At 34.0% G+C, this 21,557-nt stretch overlaps 2 protein-coding genes across 2 annotated transcripts in view; one reads left to right on the top strand and one right to left on the bottom strand.

Moving 5' to 3' along the window:
- LOC141284585 (diacylglycerol kinase delta-like) overlaps window positions 1-18,094 on the bottom strand; it is a 46,067-nt gene extending 27,973 nt beyond the window's left edge. The window contains exons 1-3 of the mRNA XM_073817573.1: window positions 17,984-18,094; window positions 16,652-16,732; window positions 300-404 (exon numbers count right to left, since the gene is read on the bottom strand). Coding sequence (XP_073673674.1) covers window positions 300-404; window positions 16,652-16,732; window positions 17,984-18,067 — 270 coding nt within the window. The 5' untranslated portion in view covers window positions 18,068-18,094. The remainder of the gene's footprint in view (window positions 1-299; window positions 405-16,651; window positions 16,733-17,983) is intronic.
- Window positions 18,095-21,019: 2,925 nt separating this feature from the next.
- Window positions 21,020-21,557, top strand: part of LOC141285234 (chloride channel protein 2-like) — a 23,597-nt gene continuing 23,059 nt past the window's right edge. The window contains exon 1 of the mRNA XM_073818275.1: window positions 21,020-21,026. Coding sequence (XP_073674376.1) covers window positions 21,020-21,026 — 7 coding nt within the window. The remainder of the gene's footprint in view (window positions 21,027-21,557) is intronic.

Consider the following 21,557-nt stretch of genomic DNA (forward strand, 5'->3'; position numbering starts at 1 on the left):
TGAATAAATAAGCTTTCCATTGATGTATGGTTTGTTAGGATAGGACAATATTTGGCCGAAATACAACTATTTGAAAATCTGAAATCTAAAACTGCATAAAAAATCTAAATATTGAGAAAATCACCTTTAAAGTTGTCCAAATGAAGTTCTTAGCAATGCATATTACAAATCAAAAATTACATTTTGTAAAATTTACGGTTGATATATTTATGGAAATACAATCTTTACTTAACATCCTAATGGTTTTTGGCATAAAAGAAAAAAATAGTGAAAAGGTCCAGTGATTTGGAGAAACTCACCTCAAAGTGTTCTCTGTTCTGAACACTCTTCAGTGCTGCGATCCATTCCTCCATTTCTTTCCTGTTTTCTGCACACAGAACCAGTCGACGACACGGAGTGATTACCTACAGAGAAAGAGAGGGGAAAAACTCAGGAGTCGGTCATGAGAAACTGAAGAAAGCAGAAAAGATTAGTTCAAGTATTATAAGCTGCTTTACCCGCAAGTAACCTTAAATGTCTGTGTGTGTGTGTGAGCACTAGAGGCTCCAGAAACATGTGCTTCTCCCACAAACTAAGGCCAAGGAACAAGGAACACACTGTCCACTTCACACACACACACACACACACACCTAAAGAGCTCTTGTTATCCAGCGTACATGGTGCCAACTAGGGCTGAGTGACAGACTGAATATAGCTGCAATGATTCTTCTGCTGATGTAACATTAAGTAGCACTAAAAAGAATATTGGAAAGATTTTAAAGGAACAGTTCACCCAAAAATTTCAATTGGCTCTCCCACGGGACATCCAAGATGTAAGTGAGTCTGTTTCTTCATCAGGTTTGGAGAAATGCAGCATTGCATCACTTGCTCACCAATGGATCCTCTGCAGTGAATGGGTGCCGTCAGAATTAGAGTCCAAACAGCTGATAAAAACATCATAGTAATCCACAAGTAATCAACACCACTGAAGCTCATCAGTTAACATCTTGAGAAGACAAAAGTTGTGTGTTTGTAAGAAACAAATCCATCATTAAGACATTAAAGATTCAAATCCTTAAGTCCATAATCCATAATAAAAGTGAAAAACTTAATCTCCTGTTGTCTCTCACATGAAAATCCGGCCACATATATTTTTTTAACTCTTTTAGACTGTTTTGCCTTGTTTGAACTGTGCAATTTCTCTCCACTTTTTCACTAAAGGAAGCATTATTATGGATTAAGGACTCATATTTTAGGTAAAATTGTCTTAATGATAGATTTATTTATTATAAACATGCAGCTTTTTGCTTTTCAAGACAATAACTGGTGAACTGGAGTGATGTTATTTATTGTCATGTTATCATCAACTGTTGGGACTCTGACGGCACCCATTCGCTACAGAGAATCCATTGGTGAGCCTAAAGCCTTATGATGGATTATGGACTCGTATTTTAGTTAAAATTGTCCTAATGACAGATTTGTTTCTTACAAACATGCAGCTTTTAGCTTTTCAAGACAATAACTGATGGACTGTGAGTGGTGTGGATTATTTGTGGATTATTGTGATGTTTTTATCAGCTATTTGGACTCTCATTCTGACGGCACCCATTCACTACAGAGTATCCACTGGTGAGCCTAAATCGTTATGATGGATTATGGACTCGTATTTTAGTTAAAATTGTCTTAATGATAGATTTATTCATTATAAACATGCAGATTTTTGCTTTTCAAGACAATAACTAGTGGACTGGAGTGGTGTGGATTATATGTGGATTATTGTGATGTTTTTATCAGCTATTTGGACTCTCATTCTGACGGCACCCATTCACTACAGAGTATCCACTGGTGAGCCTAAATCGTTATGATGGATTATGGACTCGTATTTTAGTTAAAATTGTCTTAATGATAGATTTATTCATTATAAACATGCAGATTTTTGCTTTTCAAGACAATAACTAGTGGACTGGAGTGGTGTGGATTATATGTGGATTATTGTGATGTTTTTATCAGCTATTTGGACTCTCATTCTGACGGCACCCATTCACTATAGAGTATCCACTGGTGAGCCTAAATCGTTATGATGGATTATGGACTCGTATTTTAGTTAAAATCATCTTAATGATAGATTTATTTCTTACAAAGAAGCAGCTTTTAGCTTTTCAAGATGTTAATTGATAGACTGGAGTGGTGTGAAGTATTTGTGGATTATTCTGATGTTTTTAATGAGCTGTTTGGACACGCCTTCTGACGGCACCCATTCACTGCAGAGGATCCACTGGTGAGCCTAAATCGTTATGATGGATTATGGACTTGTATTTTAGTTAAAATTGTCTTAATGATAGATTTATTCATTATAAACATGCAGCTTTTTTTGCTTTTCAAGACAATAACTAGTGGACTGTGAGTGGTGTGGATTATTTGTGGATTATTGTGATGTTTTTATCAGCTATTTGGACTCTCATTCTGACGGCACCCATTCACTACAGAGGATCCACTGGTGAGCCTAAATCGTTATGATGGATTATGGACTCGTATTTTAGTTAAAATCATCTTAATGATAGATTTATTTCTTACAAAGAAGCAGCTTTTAGCTTTTCAAGATGTTAATTGATAGACTGGAGTGGTGTGAAGTATTTGTGGATTATTCTGATGTTTTTAATGAGCTGTTTGGACACGCCTTCTGACGGCACCCATTCACTGCAGAGGATCCATTGGATTAAAGCCTAAATACTGTGACATTAGATTAGTTTCGCATGTTTCTATTTTCAGCTACTCATGGGTAAGAGAGTGGGTTAAGAGGTGTATAAATAGCAAACAAATGTTGATAAGATCAATTTATTTCAATTTGCGTCAGTGAGTGAGTCAAACTAATAGTTTGCATTATTACTCATAAATGTCCACATAGATGTGCATTCTTCATGTTTTAGTGTATATCATTTTTGTAATGCTATAGTAGTGCATTTAAATGAAAATTATTAAATATTATTAAATATTTAGTGACAAGCAATGCAAAAACAAGTGTCTTGTTTATTTATTTTCATTTTAACTAGGTTTTAAATGCACTTTTCAATATGGTCTTTTTTCTTAACATCAGTCAATGCATTAGACAACATGAACTCATTTTTCTAAAAAAAAAATACACTTTGACTGCATTTATAAATCTTTGCTAATGTTAGTTACTAAAAATACAGTTGTTCAGTGTTTGTTCATGTTAGTTCACAGTGCATTAAGTTAACGTATCTATGTTAAGATACATTTTTTTAATTCTAAGAATGCATTAATAAATTTACCTTGGGGTAAAAAAATCCTGCAGACATATTTTTCATTGTTAATAATATATTCTTCATTGTTTATGTAAACCAATGTAGTTAACTACTGTTAACAAATGAAACCCTATTTATTCTCTTTTGCATCCACTTAAATATTTAAGTAAATAAATAAATGTGTAAGTAAGTACATAAATATCAAATATCATTAAATCATGTGACCCTGGACCACAAAGGCAGTCATAAGGGTCAATTGAAAGCTGAATAAATAAGTTTTCCATTTGAGTATGGTTTGTTAGGATAGGACAATATTTCCTCGAAATACAACTATATGAAAATCTGCAATCTGAGGGTGCAAAAAAATCGGAATATTGAGAAAACCATGTTTAAAGTTGTTCAAATGAGGTTCTTAGCAATGCATATTACTAATCAAAAACTAAGTTTTGATGCACTTATGGTAGATAAATTCACAAAATATCTTCATGGAACATGATCTTACTTAATATCCGAATGATTTTTGGCATATAAGAAAAAAATGACAATTTTGACCCATACATTTATGGCTATTGCTACAAATATACCCATGCTACTTAAGACTGGTTTTGTGTTTAAATCAAATTTAAAACTAAAAATAGTAGCTCAGATGCAAAATAAAAGATGTCAATAAAGTAAAAGGACCAAAGAAACTCCAAAACAAGCCAAAGTCATTAATGCAAACTAACTTTCTTACTTAAATTACTATGCTCAGAGCTTGCAATAAAATTAGAATAGGATGCAAAATAGAATGGTTCACTAGTGGCCTGAATGTCTGGAACTCAAACTTTTTCAGCTGTACCACAAAAGCCAAACCATTAAGCATTCAAAGGCCTAAAATAGTGTGTGTGTCTGTGTGTACGTCAACTTCCCAATCCGTTTCCTCCAGCTGCTGACAAAGACCCTCTGTTCCCACACGGATAAAAATAACTCACGCCTTTCCTCTGCCAACACACACACACACACACACACACACACACACACACACACACACACACACATATATATATATATATATATATATATATATAAACCGATCACATTATTCATTTCTCAGAGGAGTACACAAGCTGCCTCATAAAACCAACTAAAATATACAGACACATGGATCAGCTGACACACAGCAGAGGAGAGAAAGAGAGTCAGTGTGCGTCTGGTTAATGTCTTTGATGTAGATCTTGAAGCCACTTTTATCACTCACACAAACAAACATGATCAGCGCTGTCGTAACGCCAGCTGAACCGTGTCATACGACTCAAAGAGCTTTTGTGGTTCCGTTACATAAGCCGAACACATCCTGTTTGAAACACTTTACCACACAGCTGCCGCACTAATGTAATAAAGCAGCTAATGAAATATCAGTATCTAATCAGACTGATCTAATGCTATTTACTATGCTTAACTCTGGGTTAAAGGAGTAGTTCACCCAAAAATTTAAATTTGCCAAAAATGTTGTCATTTTCAGGCTTTGCAAAATATAGATGAGTTTGTTTCTTCATCAGATTTGGAGAAATGCAGCATCGCATCACTCTCTCACCAATGGATCCTCTGCGGTGAATGGGTGCCGTCAGAATGAGAGTCCAAACAGCTGATCACAATAATACACAAATAATCCACACCACATCTTGAAAAGCTAAAAGCTGCATGTTTGTAAGAAATAAATTTATCATTAAGATGGTTTTAACTAAAATATGAGTCCATAATCCATCATAACGCTTCAGGCTCACCAATGGATCCTATGGAGTGAATGGGTGCCGTCAGAATGAGAGTCCAAATAGCTGATAAAAACATCACAATTAATCATGTGATTCACACCGCTCCACTCCAGTCCATCAGTTATTGTCTTGATATCAGCACAATAATTCACAAGCAATCCACACAACTTCAGTTTGGGCTGTTATGATTCATAGATTCTAATCGACCATGCGATTTTTTTAAATACTGCAAGAGAATCCATAAAACGCATTGTCAGACTGTTTTTCAAGGCTGCAATATACACTGGAAAAAACTAAGCAAATTTACTTAATTTTTATTTTGCACACATATTTTTAAGTAATATTTAAGTATGGAATTAAGTCAAATCTACTTAACTAAGTTAAGTAAAGTTAGCAAAGGAAATAACTAAATTTAACGTGTAGTTTGTTGAGAGTTTGATGAGTAATTTCTAACGCAATTTCTACAAATATATAAATGTAAATATAATATGAATATAAATATGAAATACATTTTATTTCCAATTTTTTTTTTTCCATTTCAATTTTTCTATACACTGCTTTAATGGTTAAATTCGCTTTTTTTATTCAAAAAGCCTGTCTACTTAATTGAGTTTTATAGTTTTATTTTTTACCAGATTCTTTTCCATTACTTTTCTGGATTTCATTTAATGGTTTCAATAAATCTGAACAATCAAAAGCATCTCCAATTAATTGATTTTATTAAAAAAAATAAAATGTTCTTAAGTAAAATTGTTGATTTTGTGGGAATTTAGCCCTAATTCCAGTACATCAGCAAACATCTTGAGAAGACAAAACTAATACAAATTCATCATTAAAACATTTTTAACTAAAATACAAGTCCATAATCCATATTAACGCTTCCTCTAGTAAAAAAAAAAAAAAAAAAAAAAGTGAACTGGTCTGAATCAGGAGAGAAATCTGCACAGATCAAGCACTGTTTACAATCCAAAATACACTAAAACAGCTCTAAAAAAATATTTGGCTGGATTTTGATGTGAGAGACAACAGGAGATGGACTTTTTTACTGGAGGATGCATCATTATAGATTATGGACATCTTAAAATATCTTGATGGATTTTTTTTTTTCTGACGGCACCCATTCACTACAGAGGATCCATTGGTAAGCAAGTGACGAAATGCTGCATCTCTCCAAATCTGATTAAGAAACAAAGTCATCTACATCTTGAATGGCCTGAGGGTGAGTACATTTAATCATATTTTCATTTTTGATTAGCTTCATTTTATTTTTGATTTTCATCTAGTTCCAGGTTTCACATTTGTAAGCACAAAACAAAAGAATCCAAAATGCTGACCCATAGTTAACAAATGGATGAAAACTTTAACTAAAGCATTTATGCATAATGCACTATAACATTATTCATAATGTACACTGCAACTTAACCAATGATGTGCGTTTGGGGGCGGGGCTATCAGTCTGACTAACCAATGGCAGACAGTGGGAAAGGAACATGCAGAGTGTTTAAAAACATTAAATGTTGCAATTCTGTTTAGACACACTTCATCTTTAAATATGAATCAGTATTATACTTCAAGAGTTCAAAGCCTCTTTTACAATCAGATACCGCCAAACTCTTACACAACACAGGCCAATGACGTCTTTAAAAACACGTGGAGTCTTGAACTGCACCATGAGGCCTGTCAGAGCAAAACCAGCTGACTCTCCAAGCAATATCGATCTGATCTGGACTAAAATGAGACAATCATTTAAGTCAAGCTTCAAGCTCTTGAACCAGAATGAACCTTTCTGTGGATTTTATTAGATCAACTTCCCTGCGGTTTCTTTAATCCAATACACATTAAAATCCTCCAAAGGACAAGCTCCTAAAAAAGCATTGTTTTTAACTATTCACATACTCTCGGATATATTTTGTGCCTCAAGTACAGATGCAGTTCTCTTTACAGAAGCCTTTAATAAAAGCATTTGTGTTCTTGGACCACACAACCTCATGTAAATATCTGAAAGCTGAATAAATAAGCTTTTCATTGATGTATGGATATGTTAGGATAGGACAATATTTGGCTGAGATCCAACTATTTGAAAATCTGAATCTGAGGGTGCAAAAAAATCAAAATATTGAGAAAATCGCTTTTAAGTTCAGTTCTTAGCAATGCATATCACTAATCAAAAATTAAGTTTTGATATTTTATAGTAGGACTTTTACAAAATATCTTCATGGAACATGATCTTTACTTAATACCCTAATGACTTTTGGCATAAAAGAAAAATATAATAATTTTGACCCATACAATGTATTGTTGACTATCGCTACTTATGACTGGTTTTGTGGTCCAGGGTCATGTTATATAGAGCACATTTAACTAGATCTGTCAATTTAACATGTGAATCCAGTGTGGTAAAAAGGTTTACAAAATATAACATGATAAATTAGCACAATTCATCACTCCAGCTGACTGAAATGTTAATTATTTTCTAGTAAATGTTTAAAACTTTGCATTATTAGTACTTTTTGAGTTATAGCTTTCTTAAGACAAATAGTTCACTCTTTTCCGCATTAACAAGATGCTTTGGATAAAAGTGTCTGCTGAATAAATGAATGCCAATGTAATGAATTTTTCCTATCGTATTAGTAATTCAAGCTTGATCAACAAATACGACATAAGTCGTAATACGTATGCATGTTTATGTAGATTGATTCTCATAGGCTTTTGTTCCAAAATATGGAAAAAAACTCTTTCTTTAGCAAATACTGGTATACACAACCATTCAAGAGTTATGGGTCAGTAAGATGTTTTATTTGATCAAAAATGCTGTCAAAATGTGAAATATTGTTACAATTTAAAATAGCTGTTTTCTATGCGAATATGTGGTCAAATGTAATTTATTTCCGTGATCAAAGCTATATTTTCAGCACCATTACTCCAGCCTTCAGTTAGGGCTGGGCGGTATACCTTTTCATACCGAATACCGGTGTTTTTTTTTTTAATGATATTCATTTTTCATATACCCCAATACCGGTGAGTGTGTGCGTACAAAGCGCTGGGAACACGTATGTTGACGCAAACAGAAACCGCAGCTTGCACGTGCTTGTCTGAAGCAACACATCTGAGGTGTGGACGTATTTCAGTATATCTGAGAAAGACCCAGGGTTAGCGATTTGCAAAACTTGTAATGCCGAAATTTCAAGAGGGGGTGTGTCTGCAGAGATGAGAGCAGAGATCGGCGCATTGTGCGCAGACAGATGTAGCTTTCAGTGAGAGAAAAACAATGGCTTTACGTTGGTGTTACGTCGCAATATTTTAAAGATATGTCTTTTCTATATACTGTATTTTTATTAATATTTATGCTTTAAAGCCAATGGATATCACACAAGCAACGTGGAAACTGATCAATATGTTAAAGTGAAAGTAAAAACTGACTTTCAGCATCTGATGTGCATTCTTTCAGACAATGAGAGACGATTATACTTCATATGCTGATATTAATTTAGTCCCTTAATATTTTTCTTGTGCCCCGAACATGGTGGGGAAAAAAATAAAAAAGAAACGTATTTTGTGTAAGGTTTGTTTTTGAAAGTCTTAAATAAAGCTCTTAGTTTTCATTGATGACTGCAGTGTTATTAGGGGGTTATGAAAGTCATAATTATGATTTCAGGTGGTCTAAAATGTGGGGACTGAAAGACAAGAATTGCGATGAAACTTCAAAAGGCTATCCATTGAATAAATATGAGCCCTGCACGTTTCAAAATCATTTGTTGCGCTACTTTGTATACTACCATTATGACAGCGCCTCCTGCTGGAAGAGAAACGCGTAGACTTGTAAATGTGAACTTGTGAAGAATGCACAATAAAGTGTTGCGTATTTTGACTGCAAATCATGAATTCTGATTTCTTCACCTCATTACAATTATGAGTGCCACTGTCACTTCTTTGTGAACAGCAGCATTTTGTGAGACCAATCAAACCTGGGTTAATACTAGTCCGGTCAATGTAAGCCAATATACTGCAGTAATTATTCTCTAATTTATTAGGAAATGTGGTTAACACCTAGTCATGCATGAAAAAAAAAAAAAATACCGTCATATACCGTGATACCGTATAATTTTGAAAAATACCGTGATATAAATTTTTGGTCATACCGCCCAGCTCTACCTTCAGTGTCACATGATCCTTCAGAAATCATTCTAATATACTGATTTTCTGCTCTTGTCGATGTTGAAAACAGTGGAAACAGTGTTACATTTTAAATTTCAGGATTCTTTGATGAACAAAGTCATTCATTTGACACAGAAATATTTTCTAACATTATGCATGTCTTCTCCGTCACTTTTGAGCAATTTAATGCATCCTTTCGGAATAACATTATTAAATTCTTTAAAAACAAATCTTGTCCACCCTAAAGTTTTGAACAGTAGTGTGTGCAATTTATTTTTAATAATTAAGTATGAGATCCAATCTGCTGATTTGCTGCTCAAGAAACATTTCTGATTATTATCAATGTTAAAAACAGTGTTACATTTTAAATCTCAGGATTCTTTGATGAACAGAAAGTTCAAAAGAAATATTTTCTAACATTATAAATGTCTTCACTGTCAATTTTGAGCAATTTAATGCATCCTTTCTGAATAAAATTATTAATTTCTTTAAAAAAAAAATCTTGTCCACCCTAAAGTTTTGAACAGTAGTGTATGCAACTTATTTTGAATAATTAACTAGCATATTATCTAATTCATTTTGACTAATAATTTAATTGAGTAACAGCCCTATTCTTTAAAATATCTCAAATACAACTATTATTAGCATGCAGATTTAATCTAGACCGTTATTCAAACACACACACACACACACACAGAAAAAAAAAATCTTAAGCAAATATTGGTATACACAACCATTCAAGAGTTTTCGGTTAGTAAGACTCATGTTTTGACCAAAAATGCAGTAAAAATGTGAAATATTTTAACAAATTAAAATAGCTAAAAGCTGAATTTAAAAGCTGAATTTCCAGCTTTATTACTCCAGTCTTTAGTGTCACATAATCCTTCAGAAATCATTCTAATATGCTGATTTGCTGCTAAAGAAACATTTCTGATTATCATCAATGTTGAAAATAGTGGAAACAATGTTACATATTAAATTTTAGGATTCTTTGATGAACAGAAAGTTCAAAAAAACAGCATTCATTTGACACAGAAAAATTTTGTAACATTATAAAATGTCTACACTGTCATTTTTGAGCAATTTAATGCATCCTTGCTGAATAAAATGATTAATTTCTTTTAAAAAAAAATCTTGTTCACCCTAAACTTTCGAACAGTAGTGTATGCAATTTATTTTGAATAATTAACTGGCATATTAAATAATTCATCTGACTAATATTTTAACTGAATGACAGCCCTACTCTTTAAAATACCTCAAATTTACAAGTATTATTAGCAGCAGATCTAATCTAGACAGTTAGACTGAGCCCAAGGCCAAAACACAGATGCTGAACACAGTGTTCAAAACACACACACACACCTCCCCATCCAAAATGAAGACATACAACAGACTTGAATTAGCTCCATATAAAGCTATTTGCGGCAATTACAGACCAAAAATCTAACCCTAGCTCTAAAAAAAGAACACAAAGTAAAACATCAATTTACTTCATGAATCACTTCCACCTTAAAGACATTGCCAGATTTCCACAAAGCAAAGTGAATCAGATTTAGCTCACATCTGTAAGTAATTTTAAACCAAAAGTATAGTTAAAGCCCCAGAATTCAAGCTTGTAATTCTTCAGTGGAAGAAAAAAAGATGATATTTAGAGTTTGTTTTTCCATACAATAAAACTCAATGTCGTCCAATGATGTTTGCACATCAATGTTCATCAAAAAAAGACTAAAGTCATAAGCTCTGAATGACATGAGGATGAATAAATGATGGTTTTGAGTTGACCTATGCCTTTAAGTAAACACACACTCGCTCTCTCTCTCATTCCACACATTCTTTCCTCTTACTTATTTGCTGGCAAAATCCAGACGCTCCAATAAACCTGTTGTTTCTCCTTTTGTCTCTCTATCGCTCTTGCTTTTCTTGTCTGCGTAGGTTGATCGGAGCCGTATGGAGATCTACGAACCGGCTCAGTGGCAAACCATTCCTAATTCTCCTTCCTCAGCTGATCCAAGTCTCTTTCCTTCCCTCTCTCTTTCAAAGACTCCTCCCTGTTTCCATCATGATGACTCAGAGAGCTGCGTCCTGCTGGAGACCCTCCCACAAAACAGCAGCAGGCAGAAAAAATGCATATGAAAACAGCGAACACGCACACGCAGGCCAGAACCGACAAACCATGGAAAAGCATGAGCTCCTCCCTGCAATTAAAATTAAATCAGTCCAAATGTCAACTATAAATACACTTCAGAACACGAACAAACACACACACAGACACACATGTGCTCCAGACTATTTCAGGCCGTTCTGTTTATCAGATCCAAAATAAACACACTCCGCATTTTTCTCAGAAGCTTCATTTCCTCGCTGAGAAAGTCACTTAAAACACAAGAAACGAGTGCGGGTGTTTACTTGACAGCAGTTTTAGCACCAAATTGTCTCCAGAGGTGAGCTAAATCGGACTTAACAGACATTCTCGAAGCTAAAAATACTTTATCATAGAGGGTTTGTTTGCTACAAATGCAAAACATTTTCTTTTAGGGGTTATTAGTGAAGCTTAGCATTAGTCATCAGAGTTTTGCACCATATTTAAAGATTAGGACATCAAAAAGACTTGAGATTTCCATTTCATATAAATGCTTTTAAACTTTCTATTCATCAAAATCATGATGAATGCAAGCAGCAATTACTCGGCCAAGCACTAGGCCGGGGAAGCATCAGAACAAGTGCAGGAATGAGTAATTGAAGCCATTTTAAGGTGATTTTAGTCAAAATGGGTGAAAAAAATGATAATAACAACCACTAGTAAGACAATAAAATCGGTTATCACTTTTGACCACTAGGTGGCACTCGATCAAAACGTTTTGAATGTTTTTAGGTCATGGTCTCGAAGATATATACAAAGTTTCGTAATGGTACACCAATGCATTCGTAAAATATAGCATTTTCTATCATAATACTCTATTGAAGTCAATGGCAATTTCATATTTTGTTCAATTGTAGTGCCACGAAGAGGTACAATCCCACCAAATTTTGTGTGTGTGCTTAGAGCGTGCTCGTACATATGTGTGCCAAATTTGATGAAAATATCTCATTTTGTTTTGGAGTTATAGATATTTTTTATTTGTGAAGTGAAAAAATCACCAATGGCTGACTTTGTGTGCATTTTTTAGCCTCTTACTATCAAAATTTTGGCTATTGGGCATTACCGTTTAGCCAGCACACTATGTTTCTGAATCTCCAATGCCGGTTTCGTGTCGATCGGAGTAACGGTTTCTGAGATATTGGCAAATGTTTTTTAAGCGCTAAAATGCAATGTTGCACAAACCATAAGGCAAAACCTGGCATGTTTGGTATCGCTGGACTCTACAAGGATTCAGGATCTAAAAAGGTGACTCCCGTGAAAATAAGTCAACCACACCTAAAGTTATAAGCATGCGAATATTTGATTTTACCACTAGGTGGCACTGGCTCGAAACTTCCCAGGCTCCTTCAGGACGTGCTGATGACCCATACCAAGTTTTGTAATGATAGGTCAATGCATTCGTGAAATATAGCATTTTCTATCATAATACTCTATTGACGTCAATGGCAATTTCATATTTTGTTCAATTTTAGTGCCACAAAGAGGTACAATCCCACCAAATTTTTTGTGTGTGCTTAGAGCGTGCTCGTACATGTGTGCCAAATTTGATGAAAATATCTCATTTTGTTTTGGAGTTATAGATATTTTTTATATGTGAAGTGAAAAAATGACCAATGGCTGACTTTGTGTGCATTTTTTAGCCTCTTACTATCAAAATTTTGGCTATTGGGCATTACCGTTTAGCCAGCACACTATGTTTCTGAATCTCCAATGCCGGTTTCGTGTCGATCGGAGTAACGGTTTCTGAGATATTGGCAAATGTTTTTAAGCGCTAAAATGCACTGTTGCACAAACCATAAGGCAAAACCTGGCATGTTTGGTATCGCTGGACTCTACAAGGATTCAGGATCTAAAAAGGTGACTCCCGTGAAAATAAGTCAACCACCCCTAAAGTTATAAGCATGCGAATATTTGATTTTACCACTAGGTGGCACTGGCTCGAAACTTCCCAGGCTCCTTCAGGACGTGCTGATGACCCATACCAAGTTTTGTAATGATAGGTCAATGCATTCGTGAAATATAGCATTTTCTATCATAATACTATTGAAGTCAATGGCACTTTCATGTTTTGTTCAATTTTAGCGCCCCCTAGAGGCACAATCCCACCAAAAATTTTGTTTGTGCTTAGAGTGTGCCCATTCATACGATGAAAAATCTCATTTTGTTTTGGAGTTATAGATATTTTTCTATATGAGAAGAGAAAAAATGACTGATGGTTGATTTTGTTTGCATTTTTTTGCCACTTGCTATCAAAATTTTGGCAATTGGGCATTAGAGTACAGCTGGCACACTATGTTTCCGAATCTCCTACGCTGGTTTGGTGTCGATTGGAGTAACGCTTTCTACAAGATTGACAAATTTTTTTTAAGCACTAAAATGTAATGCTGCATGTTACCCTAGCATGTTTGGTATCGTTGGACTCGGCAAGGATTCAGGAGTCTAAAAAGGTAACTCGTGTGAAAATAAGTCAACCAGACCTAAAGTTAAGCATGTGAGTATTTGATTTTACCACTAGGTGGCGCTGGCTCGAAATTTGCCAGGCTCCTTCAGGGCATCGTGCTGATGACCCATGCAGAGTTTTTAATATACGTCAATGTGTTTGTAAAATATAGCATTTTACTACAAAATTCAAAATGGCTGACTCTAAAGGGACCAGTTTTGTGAATTTTGGCAAAACCATTGAGACGTTATAAGCAAAAAAAAAAAAAAGGTAATTTTTCATATCTCCTGACCAGTAGGTGGCACAGCACCAAACACGGCGGATAGCTTTAGTTCATGCTTGTTTTAACACACACCAAGTTTGGTCCCAATACGCCAAATTGTTGCAGAGATGTAGCCTCACATCCATTTTTGCGTGCTTTTCGTCGAATTAGTTCACGTGTTATTCGAGAACGGTTTGACTAATCAACATGAATTCCATAACTTTTTGCCAGCATGGTCTAAACATGAGCTGAGCCAATTTTGGTGAAAATCTGAGAAACTGTCTAGGACGAGTTTGAAAAGACAGGTTTTACGAACTATTAAAAATAGAAAAAAAAAATGACCCAAAGAATCAGATTAAAAAACAATTTGATTTTGTGCCTTATGGTTCAAAAGTTATTAGCATAAAGAAAGTGAAACTTTGGACAAGTGGTGGCGCTAGAGTGTTTGAGTTAGAGACTCCAACTTGCTATGGTTAATGTTGAGACGGTTCTCTATCTGTGTGCCAAATTTTACAAGTTTCCCGCAAGCGGTTCTATAGGCTGCCATAGACTCGAGCGGAAGAAACGAAAGAACAAAAACTCACTTAATTTGGACTTTTCTGAAAAGAAGAATATAATTTTTACTTGATTTAAGAATTTTTAGATATTTTGGCTCGAAACAAGACAAACACTCTAAGTAAGAAAAGCATTTTTTGCAGTGTGCATAGCAAATCAGCATATAAGAATGAATTCTGAAAGATCATGTGACTGAAGACTGAAATAATTATGCTGAAAATTCAGCTTTGACCACAGGAATATATTATATTTAAAAAAATATTAAACATAGTAATCTGATGTTTTAAACTGTAACAATATATGTGACCCTGGACCACAAAACCAGTCATAAGGTTAAATTTTACAAAACTGATATATATAAATCATTTGAAAGTTCAATAAATAAGCTTTCTATTGATGTATGGTTTGTTAGGATAGGACAATATTTGGCCGAGATACATCTATTTGAAAATCTGAAATCTAAGGGTGCAAAAAATACTGAGAAAATCACCTTTAAAGTTGTCCAAATTAAGTTCTTAGCAATGCATATTACTAATCAAAAATGAAGTTTTGATAGGTTTACAGTAGGAATTTTACAAAAAATCTTCATGGAACATGATCTTTACTTAATTTCCTAATGATTTTTGACATAAAAGAAAAATCAATCATTTTGACCCATGCAATGTATTTTTGGCTATTGCTACAAATATACCCCAGCGACTTAAGACTGGTTTTGTGGTCCAGGGTCACATATTACTATTTTACTGTATTTTTAATCAAATAAATGCAAAATCATAGCATCAAAAAAAAAATCTAACTTTTAAACAGAAGTGAATATCACATTTATGTAATATACAGAAACATTTCCATTTATCCTGGCTCTAAAAAGTCACTGAAAAGCCATTCAAAAGAACTATTTCTGATTTATAGCTATTCGGAAATTAGCTCATCATTTGGCTACAAATTGCTGAGGGACCAGACCATCTTTTTCCAGACCATTCTTCATGAAAAGTATTAAAGAACTATTAATAGAACCATTTAGGAATCACTGAGAGGAATCAGAGCAGAAATAATTCCCTCATCATAGGAAGTTTTGCACAGGCAAGCACCACTCACATCATTGACAATTCAAGTCCAATTATAATTAGCTTTATATTAAAGAATAGAAAGTTATTGCATATCCACATTTGTGACCCTGGACCACAAAGCCAGTTTTAAGTAGCATAGCTATATTTGTAGCAACAGCTACAAATGTGACCCTGGACCATAAAACCTTAAGTCTTAAGTCGCTGGGGTATATTTGTAGCAATAGCCAAAAATACATTGTATGGGTCAAAATTATTGATTTTTCTTTTATGCCAAAAATCATTAGGGAATTAAGTAAAGATCATGTTCCATGAAGATATTTTGTAAAATTCCTACTATAAATATATCAAAATGTAATTTTTGATTAGTAATATGCATTGCTAAGAAGTTAATTTGGACAACTTTAAAGGTGATTTTCTCAGTATTTTGATTTTTTTGCACCCTCAGATTCCAGATTTTCAAATAGATGTATCTCGGCCAAATATTGTCCTATCCTAACAAACTATATATCAATAGAAAGCTTATTTATTTAGCTCTCGTATGATGTATACATCTCAGTTTTGAAAAATTTAACCTTATGACTGGTTTTGTGGTCCAGGGTCACAAATTATTGATTTTTCTTTTATGCCAAAAATCATTAGGATATTAAGTAAAGATCATGTTCTGTGAATATATTTTGTAAATTTTCTACCAAAACTTTTATCAAACTCACTTCTGTTCTGATTAATAAAATGAATGGCTAAGAACTTCATTTGGACAACTTTTAAGGCGATTTTCTCAATATTTGGATTTTTTTGCACCCTCAGATTCCAGATTTTCAAATAGTTGTATACTAGTTCAAATACTCTGCCAAATGTTGTCCAAGCCTAACAAACAATACATCAATGGAAAGCTTGTTTATTCAGCTTTATTTATTAAAAAATGACCAGGGTCACATTTAAAGAATATGTCAAGCGTGTGTGTGTGTGTGTGTGTGTGTGTGTGTGTGTGTGTGTGTGTGTGTGTGTGTGTGTGTGTGTGTGTGTGTGTGTGTAAACTCACAGTAAAGCTGTTGTTAACGTTCTTAGTGCTTGATTCTGCTACGCTGGCGTCCGTCAAATCCACTTCATCAAAAATAATTGACTGAAAACAAATAAATCACAAATCAATAACTCAGTGACATTTCATCTGTATCTGTGTGCAATTCTACACATTCTAATATTAGAGTATAACACAAATATAATAATATATTTTTTTTAAAATATATACAGTTGAGGTCAAAAGTTTACATACACCTTGCAGAATCTGCAAAATGTAAATTATTTAAGCAAAATAAGAGGGATCATACAAAATGCATGTTATTTTTTATTTAGTGCTGACCTGAATAAGATATTTCACATAAAAGACAAATGTAATACCTGAATTTATAAAAATTACTCAGTTCAAAAGTTTACATACACTTGATTCTTAATACTGTGTTGTTACCTGAATGATCCACAGCTGTTTTTGTTTAGTGATAGTTGTTCATGAGTCCCTTGTTTGTCCTGAACAGTTAAACTGCTTGCTGTTCTTCAGAAAAATCCGTCAGGTCCCACACATTCTTTGGTTTTCCAGCATTTTTGTGTATTTGAACCCTTTCCAGCAATGACTGTATGATTTAGAGATCCATCTTTTCACACTGAGGACAACTGAGGGACTCATATGCAACTATTACAGAAGGTTCAAACACTCACTGATGCTCCAGAAGGAAAAAACATGCATTAAGAGCTAGGGAGTAAAAACATTTGGAATTTAAAGATCAGGGTAAATTTAATTTATTTTGTCTTCTGGGAAACATGCAAGTTTTTCTGTAGCTTCTGAAGGGCAATACTAAATGAAAAAATATGATATTTAGGCAAAATAAAAATAAAAAGTACACATCTTCATTCTGTTCAAAAGTTTTCACCCCCCGGCTCTTAATGCATGGTTTTTCCTTCTGGAGCATCAGTGAGTGTTTGAACCTTCTGTAATAGTTGCATATGAGTCCCTCAGTTGTCCTCAGTGTGAAAAGATGAATCTCAAAATCAAACAGTCATTGTTGGATAGGGTTCAAATACAAAAAAATGCTGGAAAAGCTAAGAATTTGTGGGACCTGAAGGATTTTTCCTAAGAACAGCAGGCAGTTTAACTGTTCAGGACAAACAAGGGACTTATAAACAACTATCACTAAACAAAAAAAGAAAAACAGCTGTGGATCATTCAGGTAACAACACAGCAACTCTTTTAGATTTAGAGTTTTTTTATGGTATGCTTTTACACAGCTACTTAAAATAGTGTGTGTGTGTGTGTGTGTGTGTGTGTGTGTGTGTGTGTGTGTGTGTGTGTGTGTGTGTGTGTGTGTGTGTTTGGACAGACCTTGGCCGTCTGAGCGTAGTACAGTGTTCTTCCCCGCAGTTTAAAGTAACGTCTCTTCCAGCGCTGAAAATTTGTCTGTTTCATCAACTTTCCCTCTTTTAAAATCGTCTAGAAAAAGCAAGAGAGAGAGAAGTATGTGAAAATTCCTTTCGTTGCAGTCAACCTCGTTCATTTACGTAATAAATGGCATCATCATCCTCCTCGAGCGGCTCTTCACACATCATTACATCTCCCACAAACCTTTAATGGAATGATATTTTTACACCAAGAAACCACACAACTTCAGTCCAACCTCACACACACACACACACACACACACACACACACACACACACACACACACACACACGTTGGGTTTACATGTTTTATGGGGACATTCCATAGGCGTAATGGTTTTTATACTGTACAAACCGTACTTTCTATGGCCCTACACCTACCCTACACCTAAACCTAGCCCTCACAGGAGATTGTGCACACTTTTACTTCAAAAAAACTCATTGTGCATGATTTATAAGCCTGTTTCCTCATGGGGACCTGAGAAATCTACTGGTATTCCTATCCTTGTGGGGACATTTGGTCCCCACAACGTGATGAATACCAGGTACACACACACACACACACACACACACACACACACACACACACACACACACACACACTGCAGTTCCACATGAGACCTAAAGGGAGCAGCAGAGCTCAACACATTTCACTCTGACATCTGATTTCTCATTTGCAAGCCTAACTATTTACATTGTTCACATTTAAGATTGATTCCTGCAGAGAGTTACTGCTCTAGGCATGTGTGTTGTGTTACTACCATTTTCACCCGCTAGACAAGAAAAGTGAAAAAAAAAAAATCCCACAGACGCATATCGAAAGAGGGTCTAACCATAAAAAGGTAGTTTTCATTCAGTCTCATCATGTATTACACAATCTGAAACAACAGCACTGTACAACAGCAGACACACAACGTTTTGGATGAGCATGATTTTTAATGCTTTTTAAAGGAGACTTTTCTGCTCATCGAGGCTGCGTTTATTTGATTAAAAATACAGAAAACAAACTGTAATATTGTAAAATGTTTATGCAATTTAAAATAGAGGTTTTCTATTTTAATATACTTTAAAATATAATTTATTCCTGAGATGCAAAGCTGAATTCTCAGCATCATTACTCCAGTATTCAGTATCACATGATCCTATAGAAATCATTCTAATACGCTGATTTATTATCAGCGTTGGAAACCATGCTGATTTATGGATTTTTTTGGGAACCTGTTATAAATTTTTCAGGAATCTTTGGTTAATAAAACGTTAAAAAGAACAGCATTTATTTAAAATAGAAAATTTTGTAACAATAAACACCTCGTTTTATTCATCAAAGAATCCTTAAAAAAGTACCACAGGTATATATATAAAATATTAAGCAGTGCAACTATTTCTAACACTGATAATAAATCAGCATATTAGAATGATTTCTGAAGGATCGTGACACTGAAGACTGGAGTAATGGATGATGAAAATTTCAGCTTTGCAACACAGAAATAAATAACATTTTAAAGTATATTAAGATAAAAAAAACTGTTATTTTGAATTGCAGTAATATTACTTTTTCTGTATTTTTATTTTTATTTATTTTTTTCAAATAAATGGAACTTTTTTTTTTTTTACATTAAACATCTTACTGATCCCAAACTTTTGAGTGGCAGTCTACATCAGATATGAGATGCTGCAAAATTCAATTTGATTTCGTGCAGAAACAGGCTCATAAAGCATCAGATCTTTTAATAGTGAGGGAAAAAAAGCATGCAAACTTTTCATGCATACATTTGCAGCAACAATGCACAAAAAATGCACAAATGCAACTCCATCTGAATGCTTTACAATGCAATAAAACACACTGAACATCAGGTTGCGTGCAAGATTCAGAGCACAGTATGGTGTGTTTTGTTTAAATGCATTGCAATATCAGCATCACAAGCTAAAATACTGTCGTATATAAAAAATACTTTAAAATATAATTTATTCCTGTTATTCCAGCTTTGCATCACAGAAATAAATTCTACTTTAAAGTACATTAAACTAAAAAACTGTTATTTTGAATTGCAATAAAATTACTTTTTGTCTGTATTTTTAATCAAATAAATGGAACTTTGATGAGCATAAAAGGCTTTTTCTTTTAAAAAAAATCTTACTGATCCCAAACCTTTGAGTGGAAATGTACATGGGATATGAGGTGCTGCATAATTCAGACTTTACAAACAATTAAAAAAACAGAATTTAGTGCAGAGACAGGCTGATAATGCATCATATCTTTCAAACTCAAGATTGTTTTGCAGCTACAGTGAGAAAAGAAAGCATGCACACTTTTCATGCATACATTTGCAGCAAAAATGCACAAAAAAATGCATCATGCGAACACTTTACAAATCAACGAAACACACTGAACATCAGGTTGCATGCAGGATTTAGAGAACAGATGCTCAGTATGGTTTGTTTTATTTAAATGCATAGCAATATCAGCATCACAAGCTACTAAAGATTCAGCATTTAACAAAATTAGCACTTACAAAAAAGACCATTCTGCATATACAAATCCATAAAAGATCCTTTAAATGCACAATCCATCTTACAAAATAGGCATGCTCAATATGGACTACAAATGATTTCATATTATATTTTGAATTGCCATAATATTTCATGATGTTTTTCTTTATTTTTGATCAAATAAATGGAACTTTGAGCATAAGAGACTTTTAAAAAATCTTACTGATCTTAAACTTTTGAGTGACAGTGTACATCGGATATGGGATGCTGCAAAATTCAGACTTTTAAAACATTTAAAAAACAGAATTTAGTGGAGAAACAGGCTGATAAAGCGTCATAACTTTTAATAGTGAGAAAAAAAATCATGCAAACTTTTCATGCATACAATAGCAAAAATACACAAAATTGCACAAATGCAACTCCATCTGAACGCTTTACAAATCAACGAAACTCACTGAACATCAAGTTTCGTGCAGGATTCAGAGCACATATGCTCGGTATGGTTTGTTTTATTTAAATGCATTGCAATATCAGTGTTAGAGTTATGCTGCTTAATATTTTTTTGGGAACCTGTCATACTTTTTTTTTTAATTCAGCTTTTCATCACAGAAATAAACTATATTTTAAAGCATATTAAAATAAAAAACTGTTATTTTGAATTGCAATAATATTAAATTAAATAAATGGAACTTTGATCAAAGGCTTTATTTTTTTTTTTTACATTAAAAATCTTACTGATCCCAAACTTTTGAGCAGCAGTGTACATCAGATATGAGATGCTGCAAAATTCAGACATTAAAAACATTTAAAAAACTGAATTTAGTGGAGAAACAGGCTGATAAAGCATCATATCTTTTAACAGTGAGAAAAAACTTTTCATGCATACATTTGCAGCAAAAATACACAAAATTGCACAAATGAAACTCCATCTGAACGCTTTACAAATCAACGAAACTCACTGAACATCAAGTTTCATGCAGGATTCAGAGCACATATGCTCAGTATGGTTTGTTTTGTTTAAATGCATT

The sequence above is a fragment of the Garra rufa genome, chromosome 14 (genome assembly GCF_049309525.1).
Source record: "Garra rufa chromosome 14, GarRuf1.0, whole genome shotgun sequence".
Taxonomy (NCBI): domain Eukaryota; kingdom Metazoa; phylum Chordata; class Actinopteri; order Cypriniformes; family Cyprinidae; genus Garra; species Garra rufa.